Genomic DNA, 19596 nt, shown 5'->3' on the forward strand with positions numbered 1-19596 from the left:
AATTTGTTATATGGGGTAATGGCTCATATCACTAATTGGGTCACAAGTATAAATAAGTTTGCTGGCCTCATTGTTTCTCTTTTGAAATGTTATTAGAGCTTTTTGATATTATATCTGCACAACATCCCTTCTTCCAACTCAAACATCAAAGAGATAAAGTCCAACAGTTTGAACAGCAAATAAGGAATCAGAAAATTAAAGTTTTAATTAGAGTTCTCAAAGGCTCTTACCTAGAACTAATAACTTAGAACCTGTTTTTTAAAACAACATCCACATGTGGTTTTGTATGCCTCTCTTGATCTTATTTATTGATTAGTTATGGGACATGAGTACATACAGTGGCGTATGCAGGGTTCAACACAAGTAGGTGATGTTTAACCACTTCTAATTTGAGCAACAGAAAGTTTGCCCTCTTTCCTCTGTCCAGACTTGAACACTGGGCAGACAGATTTACCAACTCTTTTATTTACTATTAGATAACCAGTACACAAAAAGCTACCATTTAAGTTTCGACAGCAACATAATCAGCCCATATAAAGAACAGTGTCCTTTGCCTCAGATTTCTCAATAATCAACCTGCCTGCTAAGTAGCAAGCCGCGGGCGTGGGCCACCTAGAAACCCAGTTTACTCAACTGCTGTTTCAGTAAGAAGGATAATATGACTATAAAGCTGTGCTGCGAAACTATACCTCTATCAATAGCAAAGGTGGCATAGCAGGCTGAAAATACTAGACAATCTAACAAGAAGAATGCATGATTGCACACAATGAGCTAGCAGCTGGACTGAGCTCTCACCAAACGTGCTTTTCACTTGTTTGTCATAGTCATGATACACTCACCCAAAAACAGACACATGAAAAAACAGGGAAAATGCTTTCGGGAAAAAGAAATTCAAGGCTCTGAGGTTTTAGGTACTATTTTCAATACAGTCCTATTTACTTAGGGCATACTTCCCCTATATGAAGATACATCCACAGAGAAACTTTACTGAATTACTGATTGCTCTTGTTTATTCTAATTATTCATGCCTGAGGACAAAAACTGACTATATGCCTAAGTTTTTATATACCTCTGTTTTCACCTCACTGTAACTGGCACCATGTGGGTAAGCACAAATTTGCTTACAGAATCCAGGAGGTTATTAACATTTCAGATGGAGGAGCTTACAGTTTATCACCATGGCAGCATGTTATTCCTGACACAGAGTGGAAATGATTTCAGAAGCAAATCAATACTCTGGAGTTACAGCTGAGGTGTCAGCCATGCATAACAGATCACAGATTTGTATTGATAAACGTATTGGCCGCACGTGTATGCAGCATTTTATCAGCATGAACATATAAAGTTGTTCTGACATTAGAACAAAACATTTCCAGTAGTCCAGATCAAAACATTGGCGAAAACAACAGGGATCTCAGCCTTCCCTTTGGAGCCCATCTCTAAAATGTATGTGTAATCCCTGCATCCAGATCTCCTAAACTTCAGAAAACTCTCAAGCCTTATGGTTTCGACCACTCCTCAGAATGACCTGAAAAAAAAAACATATTGAACACAAAAGAATGAAATGTTTAAGCAATTTAGATCAGGACTACTGGCCACTAGCTCTTTGAATGTCATACTGCTACAAATGTTAAAATAAACCTTAGCAATAATAAAATGCAGGTTGTATATCAAATACTTGTTAAAAAAAAAAAAAAAAGAAAGCTGAAGATTCATCATTTGACAGTAACATTATTAGGTAAAGTTTGTGAATAATTTTTAAAAATACAGAAAAAATACAGTATGTAAAGGTATGTTTTCTAAATGTAAAGTCATGGAAATGGAAGATGAAAGGGTCCTCAACTATAATTGTTGCTTGGAAGCTCATATGGTGCATTGCCATGTATAAATCACTTAAAATATAATACTTGCATTTTCGTCTGTGATCCAGTATTAATATTTACCTATCTTTTTCATGCAGCAGAATAAGAGGAAAAACTGTGTAACAACTTATAGCATAAACTGGTTGTTTTATTACAGATGGATTTTTGTTTGGACACAGGAAAAAATACCTACATACAGGTTTTTTCCCTGAAGATTTTTGGGTGGGAATGTGAACCTCTTTAAGGAAACAGGAATGTGAACCTTTTTAAGGAAACTTACAGGCCCCGCTGGACCTGTTGTTTGTGAACAGAGGACTCGTGGGTAATGTGTCAGTTGGAGGTCGCCTAGGCCATGGCAACCATGAAATTATCAAATTTTCTGTTCTTGGAGAAGTAAGGAGGGTGAGCCAAAGAACTGCTGCCTCGGACTTCCGAAGGGCAGACTTTGACCTGTTTAGGAGGCTGGTTGGCAGAGTCCCTTGGGAGGCATTTCTGAAGGACAAAGGAGTCCAGGAAGGCTGCTCTCTTTTCAGGAAGGAAATCTTAGAGGCGCAAGAGCAGGCTTTCCCCATGTGCCAAAACACGAGCTGGTGGCAAAGAAGATCAGCCTGGCTGAGTAGAGAGCTTCAGCTGGAATTCAGGAATAAAAGGAGAATTTATAAGCTTCAGAAGAAGGGGCTGGCAACTCAGGAGGATTACAAGGATGCTGTGCAGTTATGCAGGGAGAAGATTAGAAGGGCCAAAGCCCAACTAGATCTGAGCATGGCTACTGCTTTAAAAGGGAACAAAAGTTTCTATAAATACAGTAGCAACAAAAGGAAGGCTAAGGAGAATCTGTCCTCTGGTGGATGCAGGGAAAAACATAGTTACAGAGGATGAGGGAAAGGCTGAGGTACTACATGCCTTCCTCACCGCAGTCTTTAACAGTAAGACCAGTTGTGCTCTGGGTACCCAGTCTCCTGAGCCAGAAGACAGGCATGGTGAGCAAAAGCCCCAATAATCCAAGGGGAAATGGTGAGTGACCTGCTACACCACTTAGAGACACACTAGTTTATAGGGCCAGATGGAATCCACCCAAGGGTGCTGAGGGAACTGGCAAAGGTGATAACTGAGCCACTTTCAATTATTTATGAGCAGTCCTTGCTAACCAGGGAGGTGCCAGTTGACTAGAAGTTGGCAAATGTGACATCCATCTACAAGAATGGCCAGAAGGAGAATGCAAGGAACTACAGACCTGTCTGTCTGACCTTGGTGCTGGGCAAGGTCATGGCGCAGATCATCCTGAGTGACATCATGCAGCACACACAGGACAACCAGGTGATCAGGCCCACTCAACATGGGTTTATGAAAGGCAGGTCCTGCTTGACCAGCCTGATCTCCTTCTATGACCAGGTGACCCACCAAGCAGACAAGAGAAAGGCTGTGGATGTTGTGTACTTAGACTTTAGTAAAGCCTTTGACACCGTATCTCACAGCATTCTCCTGGAGAAGCTGCAGCTCATGGCCTGCACAGGTGTACTCTACGAGGAATGAAGAATTGGCTGGGTGGCCAGGCCCAAAGAGTTGTGGTGAACAGAGACAAATCCAGTTGATGGCCGATGACGAGTGGTGCTCCCCGGGGCTCGATACTGGGGCCAGTTCTGTTTAATCTCTTTTATCAGTGATCTGCATGAGGGGATTGAGTGCAACCTCAGTAAGTTTGCAGATGACACCAAGTTGGGTGGGAGTGTTGATCTGCTAGAAGGTAGGAAGGTTCTACAGAGGGATCTGGACTGGCTGGATCGTTGGGCTGAGGCCAAGTGTATGAAGTTCAACAGGGTCAAGTGCCAGGTCCTGCACTTGGGTCACCAACAAACCCATGCAATGCTACAGGCTTAGGTAAGAGTGGCTAGAAAGCTACCTGGTGGAAAAGGACCTGGGTGTGTTGATCAACAGTGGCTGAGCATGAACCAGCAGTGTGCCCAGGTGGCCAACAGCATCCTGATTTATATCAGGAATAGTGTGACCAGCAGGACTAGGGAAGCAATCATCCCCCTGTACTCAGCACTGATGAGGCTACACCTTGCATACTGTGTTTGGTTTTGGGCCTCTCACTACAAGACAGACATTGAGGTACTGGAGAACATTCAGAGAAGGGCAACGAAGCTGCTGAAGGGTCTGGAGCACAAGTCTCATGAGGAGCAGTTGAGGGAACTGTGTTTGTTTAGCCTGGAGAAAAAGAGGCTGGAGGGGAGACCTTCTCACTCTCTACAACTACTCAAAAGGAGGTTGTAGCATGGAGGGTGTTGGTCTCTTCTCCCAGGTAGCAAGTGATAAGACAAGAGGAAACAGACTCAGGTTGCACCAGGGGAGGTCTAGATTGGATATTAGGAAAAAAATTCTTCACGGAAAGGGTTGGAACAGGCTGCCCAGGGAAGTGGTTGAGTCACCATTTAAAAGGCATATAGATGAAGTTCTTAGGGACATGGTTTAGTGCCAGAGTTAGGTTACAGTTGGAATCGATGATCTTGAGGGTCTCTTCCAACCTAAATGATTCTATGATCTTCTAGAGGGTATATTGTCTTTATAGCTCAATTATGAGCACCCAAAACACTGGCAACCACTTTGCTGCTCAAAGGCTTGCACCTGGGATTTGGCATTCACTCTGTGTGGCCTTGCTATGCAAAGCATATCTACATTGTTGTTTGTGTTTTGTTTTGTTCTGTTTTCTCCCAGAGTAATGTAGTACCTATTTCTAAATGAGACAAAAGAGTAAGTCTACCCAGCTTAGCAGAATAGCTTATTATTCACAAGCCATGTGATGCAAAGACTGTGACAGAACTGATAGCATGATTCATTCTTTCACATTATCTTCTGTCCCTCACTTTTACCTTCCTCTCCCCAGAGTAACAAAAATCCTTTCATAATCTCCGGCAAGTCTGGGCACTATTTTTTCTTGTGGAAGATTCAACTTATCCTCAAAGAAGCTGTGCTTTCACTTTATTATATAGTTAACACACTATACTGCTACTCTTCAGAGATTGCCAGATGACTAAAGGTTTCTCTCAAAAAAATGGTTACCATATTTAGATATACCATAAATGTTTGCACGCATGTGTGCATACCTGCTTCAAAGAGATATCCATGTATATTCCTTTATGACACACAGCTCAAATAATTACATACATGTTGTCAAGGTTTAATTGCAAGGCAACAATAAACCATGGCAGATACTCTCTGTTAATACCACCTCCACCTTCTCCTTAGATAGGAAAAAGTGATAAGGATAAGGAAGAGAGGCTTCAAGTTGGAAAGGTTTTAAAGGCTTTACTAATGCTACTAATTAATAGAGAAAATATACAAAAACAATCTTGAAATTCCCAGGGTAGCAGCTTTGCTCGAAGCTGAGTTGGTGTCACTCCAGCAGCTGCAGGGCTGGCACCCAGAAGTCCTGGGTGGGACATCACAGCAAACAAACTGGATTCAGGGATGCTATGTCTGGAGCCAGGCCCCAGATTTGCAGGCACGACAGGCAGGGTCCTCTTCAGATGCCGGCCATGGTCGAAGAGAGTGAGACCCTCGTGATCACCCTCTTTTATAGGGTGTATGACATGGATGGGATGGAATACTTGGTCAGTTTTAGTCACCTGTTCTGTCCACCCTTCCTTGCAAACACGCCCATGTCACTTATGGGATGTGTGAAATCTTATCAGTCTTCTTGGCTGGTATCGCAATAAATCTAAACATGAACTTCTTCTGCATTCCATTGTCACTCTTATCAATTTCAGAGCACAGTGTCCAAAAAACATGCAGTTACTTAGAAGAACTTAGTTGAAAAGAAAATTCACTAAAAGAGAACTGGTCTTGTTTTTAACAAAACCAGGACACGTGTATGCATATTGTTAGATGAATGTAATGTGTTTGATGTCCTAAACATACTGCTGCACCTCATTTAAAATTTAAATCTGTACACAGAGATGTCACCCTTGGATGCCACCCAGGATTTCCTTTGGACATTTATAAGCAGAGGATGACAAATCAAGCTAAACTGATCCACCAGGATAGAACAAGTAATATACTTATTTATCTTTTCCTCCCTAGGTGGACAATATAGTAAATGACAGTTATGAATGCAGAAAAATTTATTTCACTGCCATGGGATTTGGTACTTTCATTATAAATTACAAGATCTAGGCATCACAGCATTCTACTAATGCCATCCATGAGGCATCCACAGCTTGGGAAGTATGGCATGACTACTTTTTTTTTCATGAACCAAGAAGAGACATGACTTGTGTTTTTCAGCAAAGTGCCAACTGGCTGAGTGCCACCTCACAGGTAGCAGAACTGAACTATTACATCACAGGTTGCTTTTTCAGAATATAAGAAGGTTGCCATTAACAATTTGGAGAGAGATGAATGTTCCTTTATTTCGCTAGTTCTACTGTGTTTTGTCATTAACCCTCCTTCCCATACTGTTCTTTTGATCAGTATGACACACAGTAAGACACACCAGTTAGATGCATAGCATGCAGTGTGTCTTCTGTGACTCTACAGAGTAAGTTCTGTGAAGGCCACTGGTATGGAAATGGAAGTACATACACATACAATGTGTTACACATTCACCATGAGGGAGGCTGACACCACGTTACTAATACCACAGAATTTTTGTGTGAGAATTTCTCTCCTTTTTCCTGCTGGTTGCTACAGCACATAACTGTAGTGTTATGTATTTCATCCAATTGCTTCAGTGTTCAGCCATAACAAACAGTCTCAGCACGCCTCAGCATCTGTGGTGACACAGGCTCTACGTAGCTTTTGTATGCCCTGTGCACTTCCCTGTCCAAAGAGGAGTTCAATTAATACAATAATCCAGGCTCATTTAAACAAAAAACAGGAACAGCTAGGCAGATAGGACTTCTAGCGAACAACTCAGAAGAAACCAATCACCTGACATAGGTGTCTATAAAGCAATCTGCTCTTTTTAAAACCAAGTAAATTACTAGACTCTTAATCCAGGCAAGGAATGGGGATCAATTGGCCAAAACTGCTTTCCACTCCTTACAGAATTACACCACTCACAGTGTTCTGGCCCTAGTTATATTCTACAGACTATTCAGGACCTTTATTTACTCTCTTAATTTTGAGCATACTTCAGGTTATGTTACCTGACATGCAGATGTTTCTGAACATTCCTGCTTGAGGGAGACGTATCACTGACCCCAGGCCAGATCAGGTCTTTGCCTAGCTGGGTCTTGTAACCTCCAAAGACAAGACTCTACAGCCTCTCTGGGCACCACTATTTTAATGCAGGGTTTGGGGACTTTTTGTCTCTTCTGTTCTGCACCTCCTATGCAGTAAACCATTTCACTCTGGCTTGTGGGTGACTTACATGTATTCTAGAAATTTAAATCTGTCACTGTTTCAACATATTTCCAAATGTCTATGAGTTTGTGTCTCCTACTATCACAAATCCTATTTCCACGGTATCTAGCATAAGTCTACTTTCCTATCATATTTCAATGGAGTAATATAAGGACGTATTTAGTGGGTCTTTAATCACTGAATGCCTTCCAAGGCATTTGAGTAGCTTTCACAGAATCCTACCAATGCCGAATGTCATATAGAAAACTGGAGACTAGACATATGACCTCTAATTCAAAAGTACCTGTATCCGGGTTGTTCAGGCTGTATCACTTTGTAAGTTTTTGCACCTGCAAAGAAGTGCAGAAGATTCTCTACTGAGAAAGAATGTGCTCTAAGTATACAGAATGCCAGAAATCACTATACTAATCTTCTGCTTTGCTCCTTCCCAACAAAGATTCCTCACATGTACGAGAGGTGATACACACCGTATAAGCCAAGAAATACTTTATGAACAACTTTAATGACTGTACTGAAATAAAACCCCAGGGCACTAAAATACTGCTGATTAAGACAATCTCTAGCCCTGTTTATTTCCAACCAGGTTGTCTTTTTTTTATCTTTCATCAGCAATATCCTATCCAAGAATCTCTAGGCCTTTCCAGCATGTCTCATTGGGCTCCTTTACTCTTCCTTTGCTCATGTCATTCAAGACAGGATTCATAATTATTCTGATAAATTGAAGAAACAGTCTGAAAACAAAACAAAAAAACCCAAACCACAAACAAGAAAACAAACAAACAAAAAACAATAGTGAAATTCAAAAAGGATATGTAGAAGGTCATACTTAGTCAAATTGAATGATCGGCTGCTAATGTACTAGAGGAGAACATCTCAGTTGTCCTTTGTAAAAGCTTCACTAGGTCATAGTGCTTCAACAATTAAACCTGAGCCAGCCTCACACTGCTGTGAAACATGTAAACACTTTACTATAAAACATAAACAATAGCAGCGTGCATAGGACAGATAAAGTAATCTTTTAATCTTGCTTCTCTTCAGCCTTTATAAGGTTTCTGGTGTCCAGCTTGGGCAACTGCACTTCCAAAAAGATCTGAACCTATTAGAGACACTTGACAAGAAAAATAGAAATCCAGAAAATACAATTTGTAACTTTTATCTTAGGGTAAAGAGAATGGGGGAAAATGGGAGTCAGGTTTTCACTGTTCTTCACATTGAATAAATTAAGAAGCAATGGCTTTAAATTTCAGCAGGAAGGATTCAGAATCATGTTAGAGATTAAGGAAGACTTCACCTTCCAGCAGACATTGGAACTGATTTCCTGGATACACTGCTGACTTTTAAGAACAACTTAGACAAGTGTCTTGTCAGCAACGACACGGGAAAAGCAGGCCTTGCCTTGGGATAGGGAATGAACTCCATGACTCAGTGAGTCTCTCCCCATTCTGCCTTTCTGTGATTTCATATGTATCTCAAATAATTTTTTACAATGAAAGTTTTTCCTGTCTTTTCATCTCTAGTTCTTCATCATTTGCTGTGTTATACAGAATATCGAAGCTCCTGACTATCCAAAACCCTCAACCCTCTCTGAGGCTTAATGTAGTCTCTTCAGAGCTGGAACATGTCAACTTTTGCCTACGTAGCACCATAGCACCACTGGTATGCAGGCATTAAACAGTAATCAGTAATTTTATAGTACACTGATTTATCTTTCTCTGCCTAATCTCCACCAGTTAGAGAAAAACACAGTCCAGATTTTCACACAACAATGGGTCTCTGTTGGTGACAGCTTGGTCTTCAAATACTTACTTTATTGCACCTCTATTTGTGAGCGATTATAACTGTACAGTAAAATATCCTTTCTGGGTTTTTTTGTTTACATATTTAGGACTTGCCACATCATATCAAAAGAAAATATAAGGTTTTCAGGTATATTGCACTCATATGAGCAGCTGCACATTTGATTGTTTTTTATAATGCACTCCACATACATATTACTGAGAATCCTAGCATTCAGGACTTTTATCAGTTGGGAGTACGTCCTCTTGCTCTGGAGTTGCTGCACTATGCACAGTCCGACAAACCTTGCCCACAGCGTTTCTTTCTCAAATCCTCACAAAAACTTAAGCTGTAGTCATTGCTTATTACTTCCACTGCCTCTAATAGGTTATAACAAAAGGTACTAAAGAGGCATGTCTTGAAAATTTGCCAGAACCAAGTCCCTGTCAGAAGTTAAGTTATCACGATATGGAGCGAATTATTTAGTAAGTATTTTCATTTTTAGTGTCTAGGCTGCAGGCATCAATTTGTTTGATTGTTAAGCTTCTTCTACAGTTTGTATCTCGATTAATTGAAACAGAGAGCTTTGCATACCTTGAGAATGGAGCCAGACGAAACTAAAACAGAGACTGAGCTCCTGGGATCAAGCAGTTCCTTTCCAGTTCTTGCACTACTGCGGTAGAGGCAATAAACTCTGGAGGTGAGTGAAAAAGCAGTCAGTGGTAGCATTTATGTCCTGTAGCTAAATTTGCCAGAGACTGAAAATCTAAGCACTCAAAAATCAGCTGATTTTATTTGTTTAAATATCTAAAAGTCAGATTCTCATCTACTGTAAACTAGCATTGTTCTGCAGGAGTGGGTAAAGCTACATCAGAGTTATTCAACCACACATCTGCCTTCAGCCTCAAAATTAGGACTAAAATAGCAACTGATGCCTTTCTAGTGCAATGGAAGGCCTCCAAAAATGAGACAAAGGGTAGGCAGTCACTTTTCCCACTGATTTTGGACATACTGTACATGCCTTGGTAGTGCACACTGATATGAGACCAATTCCCAGGGAACCCAAAACCTCACACAGGCTGCTAGATGCTAGCAAAGGGTCCTGGGCCCAAACAGACACAGGTGCCAACTCAGCCTGCCCTGATTCTTTCAGTTCTGGTTCTGTTCACAGGCTAGACAGGTGAAATGGGGCCTGTTCTTTTATCCCTTGGATAAATGGGATGCTGCTATATAGCCACAGGTTGCATCTGGCATAAGGAGGTGGGAGAGGCTCTGCAATGCACTGCCAAACCTGGTCAGGTGCTTCACAGGGGAAGCATAAGGCACAGTTTCACAGGCACAGGACCCAAGAGGTCTGAAGAATCCTTCTTGTAAATTACATCTAATTTCTTTTCCACATGTGCCTTGGTTTTCATGTTAAATAATACATTAGGTAATGCTGTCTCCCAGAAATACAACCATTTAAAATGTCTTTTTTTTCCATGCAGCTTGGCACACAGTCTTTGAATTTTCTTGGACTGAAGCTAATTAAATCCACCTCGTCTAGCTAAGACCATACAGCAATCTCTCATTTTCTGCAGGACCTGTGTGCCCAAGCAGCTATGGCAGTCCTGAGCCTTTTCATCATGAACATCTCTTTTTACCAATTTCCTGCATATATTGCAACAATACCTGATACTTAGTTTTTGTACCTTCAAAATACTGTATAAGTATCCAGCAGTCCTAACAATGACACTGGAAGGCTGACTGATTTGCTTCATACACCTTTATCTGAAATGTACATTAGTAGCTATCTCCCACCCCAATGTCCACTTAGTAAGACCACTCTTCTGTATGTATTCTCCCCCTGCCTCCTGTGAATAGTCCAGCAGCTAGGAAGAAAACTTAATAATATATTAAGAAAACTTAAATAGGAAGAAAACTTAATAATATATTCTATAGTAATTCTGTTAATCTATTCTAATACGTTAAGCCATGAAAATGGACCTTTTTCTAGAGATGTCACTTTGAACTCTAATCTCAAATCCCTAGATTGTATCATTACAGCCACGGACTCCATCTTTGCTACGTGAAAACGTTTTTACCAAACCGAACCCCAACTAAGGCATTAACCAGGTGATGAAAACACTTCTCACACACACATTGAGCATTTGTGTTTGTGTCTGCCACACCAGACGACTTGTGCCAAATTCTGCCATGCAACATTTCTGAGGGAATGCAGCTTCCCCAAGAGCTGCCTTGGCAGAGGCCGGGGGAGGCTGCGGTCGCCCTGTCTCTTACACCAGTCATTTCCGGGGCACACAAACCAGTCTGGGGTGCTGCTGAAGAGAAACGAAACAAAAAACCACCTGTGGCAGCCACCAGTGGAAATGTCAGCTAATCACCACAGGCGTTCACCTTAGTTCAGCTGCCTGGAGGCCACCACCGCTATTTGGACTGCTGTCCGCTTCACACCGACACCAGTGAAACGCTCGCAGAAACCCCTGGGAGGCCATTTTCTGTCCGCTACCGCCGGCCCGCTAACTCCGTGCCAGGCTGCGCCGAGCCCGGCGTGGCTGCCCTCCCCTCCGGCTCACGGTCACGGCCACGTTTCCTCCTCAGACCGTGTCTGTGTGAAACCGCATCTCCTGCCCGCCCGTATGAAACATTAAGGGCGTCTTTTGTTCAAGCCGGCGGGACACAGCGGCTCACGCGACAGCGGCCCGACTGAATAATTTAAGGCGCGTAACGGATCGGACACGCGGGGGTCGCGTCTGTCACTTGGCGGCCGCAACCGGGACGGGCGCGCCCGCCGCGGCCCGGGCCGCCAGCCAGCTCCCGCGGGCACGGGCGGAACCGGTTGTGAGCAGCTTCCCGCCGCGGGCCCGCGCGCCGGCCCGAGCCGGCCCAGGACGGCGGCGCCCGCCCCGGGGCGGGGCGGCCGGTGCGAGGGCGGTGCGGCCCGGCCCGGCCCGGCCCGGCGGTTGAGTGCCGTGCGGCGGCGTGCGGTGTAGTGCCGATGGTGCTCATGAGCGAGCAGCGGTGCGATGCGGAGGAGCCGAAGGCTGCGCGGGCCGCCGGCAGGCGGGAAAACAAGGGCGCCGTGCGGCTGTGAGTACTGCCCGCAGCGGGAGGGGCGGCCGGCAGCGCGCGGGGACCCGGCGCAGGGCTGCGGGGGCCGCGGGTCCTGCCCGGGCTGCCCCGCAGGGGAGGGGCGGCCGCGGAGCGACTCGGGGGAGCCCCGGCGGGGGGAGCAGCCCGGACGGTGCCTGTGCAGCGCGGCGGGGGCTGCGCTGCTCTGGGCGTTGGCTTTGGTTTGAAGTTCGTGGGGAAGAGTTGCCGAGGGGTCTCTGCGTCCAGGCTGAAATTAAGCACGAATATCTCCGCTCAGCCGGGATCCACTCTCCTCAGGAGGCGGCCCGAGCACAGCGTTAAACTCTGATGTCGTACTTTTAGGAGGAAGGCATATAAATATTGCTTCTAATTTCACGCATCAGCATGGAAATCCTTCTCTGCCGTGGCACAGAAATCCAGCAGCCGTGCTTTATCACTTAGAGTAGTGTACATGGGCTCCAGTGGGAAGCTGTGATCCCCTCTGGGTGCCACGGAACCCAGAATGTTGACAGAAGTTCGCAAACTGTTTACTACAGTCAAATCGAAGTTCAGCCTGACTTCTGCTCCAGAGGTGGGACAAGCCACCCCGGCAAGGCGGTGGGCGCTTCCCTGCCTCGGCGTGGTTCCCCGTCACGCTTCTCACCCAGTGCGGCCATACCCGCACCTGGCTTCGGTCTGCTTTTTAACCTGAGAGGTACTGTAGAAATTGAGCAGATTAAGAGATTAGAAGTACTTCCCTTGCTGGCTGATAAAGGCTGCTAAGGCTGACTGATGGAAAGTAGGGAAGTCAGAGGGCTTCCTCTTCCATGGACAGAACTCCCTGTGCACTCCCCTGAGGCCACTGACCTTTCCCATCCTCTGATGGTGGCTGGGGATGTCAGGGGTTAAATGCTGCATCTCCTGCAGTGATCTTTGGCTTCCTGTGGAGGTCTTAAGTGGTTTAGATGCTTGTATGCCATGGTACTGACCATCACCTGAAAATCTTGCTGGCATCAAGCAGCTGTCTGGTTCCATAGCTGACTTCCAATTCATGTGGGACTTGACAGTTCCAAGGATGCTGTTTGAGAAGTTAAGCATCTGTGAAAGAAGAAACTAAAAAATCTGGGGCTTTCTCCTCAAAAGAAAAGAAGAAGGGACTTTCTCCTAACCTACAAAGATTACCGTCCCCAGAGCACTTTTCTTCACAAAGATTTAATCTTCAACAACCTCCAGGAGAAAGGAGAACAGGTTACCAGCAGCTAGCTCTTTCTCTGGAAAGAGAGTCTAAGAAGGTCTGGTTTTTGTGTTTTTTGTTTGTTTGTTTCTTTGTTTTTTTGTGTTTTGTTTGTTTGTTTGTTTTGGGTTTTTTTGTTGTTTTTTTTTTCTTTTCCCAGTCTCTTCTCTCTGAGCAGATGTGTATTCTCAAAGTGTGTATCACAGTGAAATATGTTGCCAGAAACATCTTGCTTGTTAGAGAGCACTGTGAATCAAAGTATCTTACAAGTGTCCTTTATCCGGTATGGTGTAGTCACATCAGTGACTTCACATTCCAGATGGGACATAATTCCCTGACCTTCTCTAGAGCCTTCTGATTTCAAGCCTTGGGTCCTGATCCCTCACACAGAATTATGGCAATGAATTTAATGAAGTTCTTCAGGTATGCAAGATTTGTATCTGATTTTTCTCTTGAGAACAGAACTAAGAGCCCAAGAAAGGCTGATGTCGGAGACATTGCACATATGCAGACTGACTGACCCTCTGTTTTTTCCCCAGGTGTTTATAGTAATTTTAAAGTGCTGAATCAGCTACAGTTGTAGAAGTCAGGTCAGTCTTAACAAGTGTGATAAATTAAGAAGTCTCACTTGCTATGACTCTCCATTTTGTAGCTGTCAATTTTTGCTGTTCAGTAGAAGGTGGGTGTCACGGAGGGGAAAACTAGGCAGTTTGTTATGCTGCAAGCTACAGCATTCAGCAATACTAGCCTCAGCAGCAGGAGAGTGCAAAGGCTGGGGTAGTCAAAAAGTTGAAATGCTTTGTCTTGAACTATAAAGTTGTTTAAGCATTTGCTGGCTGGAAACAAAGCTGAAATTTATTTTCCCAATCACATTTAACTGGTTGCTGGATCCTTCTGAGAAAATGTCATGTTCAGTTGACTGTGAGTTAGTCTCAGAAACCAAGTAGTCGTTTGACTAATGTGAAACTACAGTGAGGATTGTTTAGCTGAAGAAGAAGAACAGGATCTTGGTTTTTATTCCCTTAGAAGTAAACTTGCCAAAAGTTGAATTGATGAAGATTTGTTTCTAGAAAATTCCATAAATAAGTGTGCAGGGTTGTGGTGGAGTTTCATTCCATTCGTTTACTTCCAGGGAACATTATGCACCCAACAGAGCTCATGCTGACCTCTATTTGAAAAAAATCCTTGCAGACTTATAGAGGCTCAGAGAGCCTTTAGTGTTTTCGAAGCTCAAGAGAGAGAGATTTATGTTTGTACTGTAATCTGTACTTCCTGGAGGTATGCTTAAAATGTTGATCATTTTAGAAATGGACTTTCTAGCTCAGTATGTTTCTGTTGCCACCATATAGGTGTCCTTGGAGGATAGGTGCTTCCGGAAGATTGAATCTGTAGAGGTTTTTTTGATTTTTTTTGTTGTTGTTGGATTGGGTTTTTTAAAATTATTTCAATATTAGATCTAGGAAGATTAAATTGTCTGCCAGTGAATCTGGAAATTATACAGAAAGAGTTAATTACACTCATACTGATATAGAAAATGGGCTTTTCTGACATGTTTAGTGATAGTTATATCTTTGCAAAGTTTCCAGTGCATCTCTGTGGATTGTACAACCCCAGAGATAACACCGTGTGGATGGTGGGCGCTGTTATTACGTGAAGCCAAAATAGTGATGTGCCAGAAGTTTGCAATTATGTAGAGTTCCTCCCAAGCAAATAAAACGTTCCTGGAGAGAAAACATCTTTCAAGTGGTGTTCCATGACCTCACGGGGCCTCGGACCAAAGAGGAATTAACCTTGCATTATATTTAGAGGACATTTATTTTTCTGATGTGAAAGTGGGGTGTGTTATGTTTGTGGTGTCACTGTACCTGCCTCAGAAGCTGCTGGCCCCACTACAGGAACAGCTGCTGAAACAGTTGTGTTGTTGAAAACACTGTGGTCTGTTAAGGAGAAATGGCAGCGGTGTAATAACAAGCAGTTCATATTCGATGACGGCATCCTTCTGCCTTCACGCACACTTGCTTCTGTAGAAGTCAATATAGCATTTTCTGGTTTCCACAGCCTAGTACTGTTTGGCCTACTACCAGTACTATCTGACTGTATTAGGGCAATGTGCTGAGTTACTCTGTGGTAAGATACTGCTAACATTAAGTGGCACATTCTGTCCTCTGGCAGTGGCAGTATAAGGTAATGTCCTGTAACTGAGTGTAACTTAAAGAAAAGAGGAGGCTGGGACTTAAGACTCTAAAAGATATGGAAAGGTTTTTTTGTTTGGGGTTTTTTTTGAGCAAAAATACAATTGCAGATACTGGAGAAAATATGCTACTAAAAGCAGTGGAAAATACTTACGGGCAAATTATGTGCTTCTGAGAAAAGAGAGAAAGTGATTTTTATGGTTTGTTTGTCTGATGTGTTATGCTTCATAAGAGATGTTTCCCAATAATTGTTTACCGGTCTAACTTAAAAGACAATTTACTGACCTGTGCATTATGATGACTCACTAGCTTTTTTTCCTAAACTCTCTTATTTGAGAGAAATACAAAATGCAGAGCAGAAATGGAAGGTTATTTATTACTGATTCAGAGTTTCATTTCAGCTTTGATCTAGGTTAACTCCTTTCCAGCAGCCAGACTTCTGAGGAAAAGAGATGTAGGTATGTGCATACAGTATTCATGTTAGGTACTTTCAGTGGATGAAGATATTAAACCATCCTAAGTATAATGGTTTTTAATTCTTCCCCAGTAGTTCTTCCCTCTTCTTCTGGCAAAAGTTGTAATGTGTGATCTGAAAAGAAGGATAGGCTTGCAAAGTGAAACATTTAAATTTGATGTGTGACAGAAAAGAGATTTCCAATCTGGATGACCTGTATTTGCTCATAGTGATTTTTTTTTAATCACTCCTATTTTTTTTTCCTTTTTTTCCAGTCATTCTTACTTTGTTCACTTTGTATACATACTTAAGTTTTAAAAGCAGCTTTTTAAAAATAATTGTGCCATGTGTAAATGCACACCATGAATCTGAAGAGCCTTTTCTTTGTACTGAAGTGCCTCAGTGGCAAACCTGAAATACTCCCAAACATGCTGGCTTTACTGGTTATATGCAGTTTGTGAGAAATGTTTGTTAGGCAACATAATACTACAGATAAGCTTTGGGCAGCAGGATTTGTTGCTGGTATTTGACAGGTGATGCATAAACATAGTATCAGAGTATTGTATTCTTACCACCATCTCCATAAATGCTGCAGTCATGTGGTTAGAAATTATGTGTTTATCTAATCACGCCACTGCTGGGAGGAATACTCTTCATGCTCTGTACATAGCTGTTGCCAAGTCCATATATATCCTTTCCAGTTAGCTTTTTTTACACTTGTGTTACTGTTATGCCAGAGATCTTGTGTTTGGTCTAGCAATCTTTACAGATCTCTTTTGTAGTAGATATTTTAACCAAAATTCATGGGTAGCCACCTGGATCCAGCCAGGCCTATCACCAAAATTCTGTTCAAATACTGTCATCACAGAGCAAATAGTTTCTCCACAGATAATAGGAATACGTCAGGACAAGCTTGCTTTCCCTCTTTTTCCACTTTTCCTTGAAAGGAAACTTCTTGCTTGATCTAGGTCTCTGAGCTACCCAGAATTACAGAGAGAGATTATGTTTTCCTGCCAGAAAGCTGTAAACAAATATTTAAAACACCTATTTTTTAGTAATGCGAGGGTCAGTGAGAGATTGCAGGGAGGACATGGGCAACCGTTCCATGCTAGCCCACTGTACAGGGCCCTTGTCTCTGTAAAATGGCATAGTGTGCTGTCTCATGCTGGGGTGATTGGCATAGTGATGAAATTAAGTACTGGGAGGCAGAACACTTGAATAAAAGGGAGAACCAGGGGTTGTAGGGTTCGTACAAAGAGAACACAGTTGCTTCTTCTCGATTCCCTGGTAACTGAGCTTCAGTGCTTTACTGAAGTACTCACCTCCTTTAACTGGCTTCTGCCTGGCTTCTGCCTCCATCCTTGAAAAACAGCACATTAAGTTGAGGGAGGTTAATAAGTTTCCAGAAGTAGTGGCAGAAAATAATCTGGAGGTTGCAGGCAGGCAGCAGGGGAACTCAGCAGGGTAGAGGCTATAGAGGCAAACTGAAGCATTCCTCTCTGTGGATAGATGGGGGAAGCCTTCTAGTTCCCTTACGATGAAGCAACAGTTCCTGGCATCAGCCCCCCCAAAAAAATGGTAGCTTGGTATGTGTTCTACAAAGATCCATTCTTGTAGGCCCATCAGTGGTTTAGAGCTCTGGGAATCTTAGTTTAGGCTGTTTACAAAAGGTAGACCACCCAGGTGAAAGACTCTTGCTGGTAGTTTTGTAGCTACCGTTTATGCTACATTAGTTCAAGAACCATGTAGGTTTGGTCAGCCTTTTCCTGGACAAGAAGGAACATGATAGCACAAAAGTCCAGTAAATAACAAAATTATATCCATGTCCATTTGGTTTTGTGAAATTTTACAAAACGTGTAAATGCACTATGGCCAACATAGGAGAGAGTGGGTGTTGCAGTGGAGGGCAGCCTGTGGACAGTGGAAAGGCTTGTACTGAAGAAGGTGGCTTACAGAGCATTCAGATTCCGTGTCCTGGTGACACAGAAAATATAAAGTCAAGCTGGCCCCAGCAGGGATCTGGCCACCACCTGTCACATCTGATTTTATTAAGAATATCTTTTTCCCAGACTTCAGAAGGAAAACGGTTCCTCATATTCAGTGTTGCAGTCAAAGGCATTCTTGTGGTTGGTGTCTGTTAGACTCGTTGTTGGAAGCTAATATTTCCTACTGTGAAACAATAGCTTTTGTATTAGGTTATCTACATTGTTCTAGTCTTTTCCGTGAACACTAGACAGGTCTGTAAAAAAAAAAAAAAAAAAAAACATTGCAAAGGTAATTACAGGAATTCAGTGTTATCAGACCCTTGGTGAACTGTGAACCTCCAGCAGTGATTCCACTTTGATCTGCTTCTATCCCTGATGGAAGGTGTGATGAAACAGCGTGGATGAACACAATTAGATGCATATTTTCATCTCAGGTAGTGTTTTGCATTAGGCCTTCTTGTGCAGTGTTCTTGTTGGGGAGCCTAGAAAAAAACATTGTACTCGAACATCTCTTAAAATATCTACTTTAAATTTTCTGTACTCAGTTAGTACTGCCTTTTAAACAGGGAAACCTTGTTAGTAATTGTGGATTATCTGTTGTCAGTTCCAGTTCTTAAAGAAAGTGCTGTATGATCAAACAAAATCATCTCTCTCTTTGTGTATATCCTGTCTGAAGAACCAAAATTATTTTTCCCTCATGCATTGATTAAAACACTTTGCCACATACTGAGTCATTATTTCTATGCAAGATATTGAATCATTATTTCTGAAAGTGCCATAAAACAGAAGCTTCTGATCAAGTGGTTCATGGTAATTTCTTTTTTCTTTCTTTTTTTTTTTTTTTTTTTAATTAAGCAGTGGAAAAAGGAATAAGGGTGTTGGTAGGACTGCTCCCAAACCTCTGCTCTCATCTATAACCCTTCTGCATTCTTAGTAGCAGTTGTTAATATAATTGCTGGTGTCTGGGGGTTTTTGTTGTTGTTTTTTAAATATTATAATTCAGCTCTGATGTAACTACTCGATATTTTTCAAAAACACAGTGCTGGAATACTGACAGCCAAGTCTTGTATCGTGTGGAGGCATGTTGCTCTGGAGTTGTTCTTCCAAAGAAACATAGACGTAGCTTCAACTAATGAGCACAAACCTTTATGTTTATACCCTGGTGGTTAGGCGTAATTTGTAAAGATGCCTGTGTTGTTCCAAGGAGAGATTTGTGTTGTTTCTGCCTGAGTTATGGAGCAGATCTGAGTGACAGATGTCTCTGAGGTCATGCTGAACACATGGATTATGTATAGATGCAGTATTTATATTTTTAAATTTCATTTATTTATTAAATTTATATCAATTTATTTGGTATAGAACAATTGGTAGACCTGTCTTTGCCGTCTTTTCTGCATGCTGAACAAGTAATGGATCAGGAATTCTTTCTTTCCCCCTTTTCCTGTTACCTCTAGAAGCTAAAGGTAAAATGTGATCTAAGGCTGCATGCTTCCTGTTCAGTAGGAATTATGATCCTGGTTTTTTGTCTTATTCTGGGTTAGAAGGTAGGCTAGAACTAGGAGGTGGGAAAAACTTTCCCCTTAAAGGCTGCCAGTGAGTTGGAGAATGAAAAGAACACATGCTCCAGTACAAAGTAGATGTGAATCAGTGTCTCCCG

The 19596-nt window shown here is 42.4% G+C and overlaps 1 protein-coding gene and 1 long non-coding RNA gene across 5 annotated transcripts in view; one reads left to right on the forward strand and one right to left on the reverse strand.

Annotated features, from left to right (window-relative positions):
- Positions 1-460: 460 nt before the first annotated feature.
- On the reverse strand, positions 461-11830 carry LOC309451631. Its single transcript, XR_014186285.1, has 3 exons — positions 11400-11830; positions 9597-9696; positions 461-1528 (listed from the first exon to the last, which is right to left on the reverse strand). It is a non-coding gene; the product is annotated as an uncharacterized lncRNA (long non-coding RNA).
- A 63-nt stretch (positions 11831-11893) lies between these two features.
- The window catches only part of GRAMD2B (GRAM domain containing 2B), a 32007-nt gene continuing 24304 nt past the window's right edge, over positions 11894-19596 (forward strand). Inside the window, exon 1 of one of the 4 annotated variants that reach the window (XM_082075520.1) lies at positions 11894-12092. In XM_082075520.1, the coding sequence (XP_081931646.1) occupies positions 12001-12092 (92 nt within the window). In that variant the 5' untranslated portion in view covers positions 11894-12000. The remainder of the gene's footprint in view (positions 12093-19596) is intronic. The other 3 variants (XM_082075517.1, XM_082075519.1, XM_082075518.1) reach the window with 3 other exon arrangements.

Source organism: Streptopelia decaocto, assembly GCF_964273445.1.
Source record: "Streptopelia decaocto genome assembly, chromosome: Z".
Lineage (NCBI taxonomy): Eukaryota > Metazoa > Chordata > Aves > Columbiformes > Columbidae > Streptopelia > Streptopelia decaocto.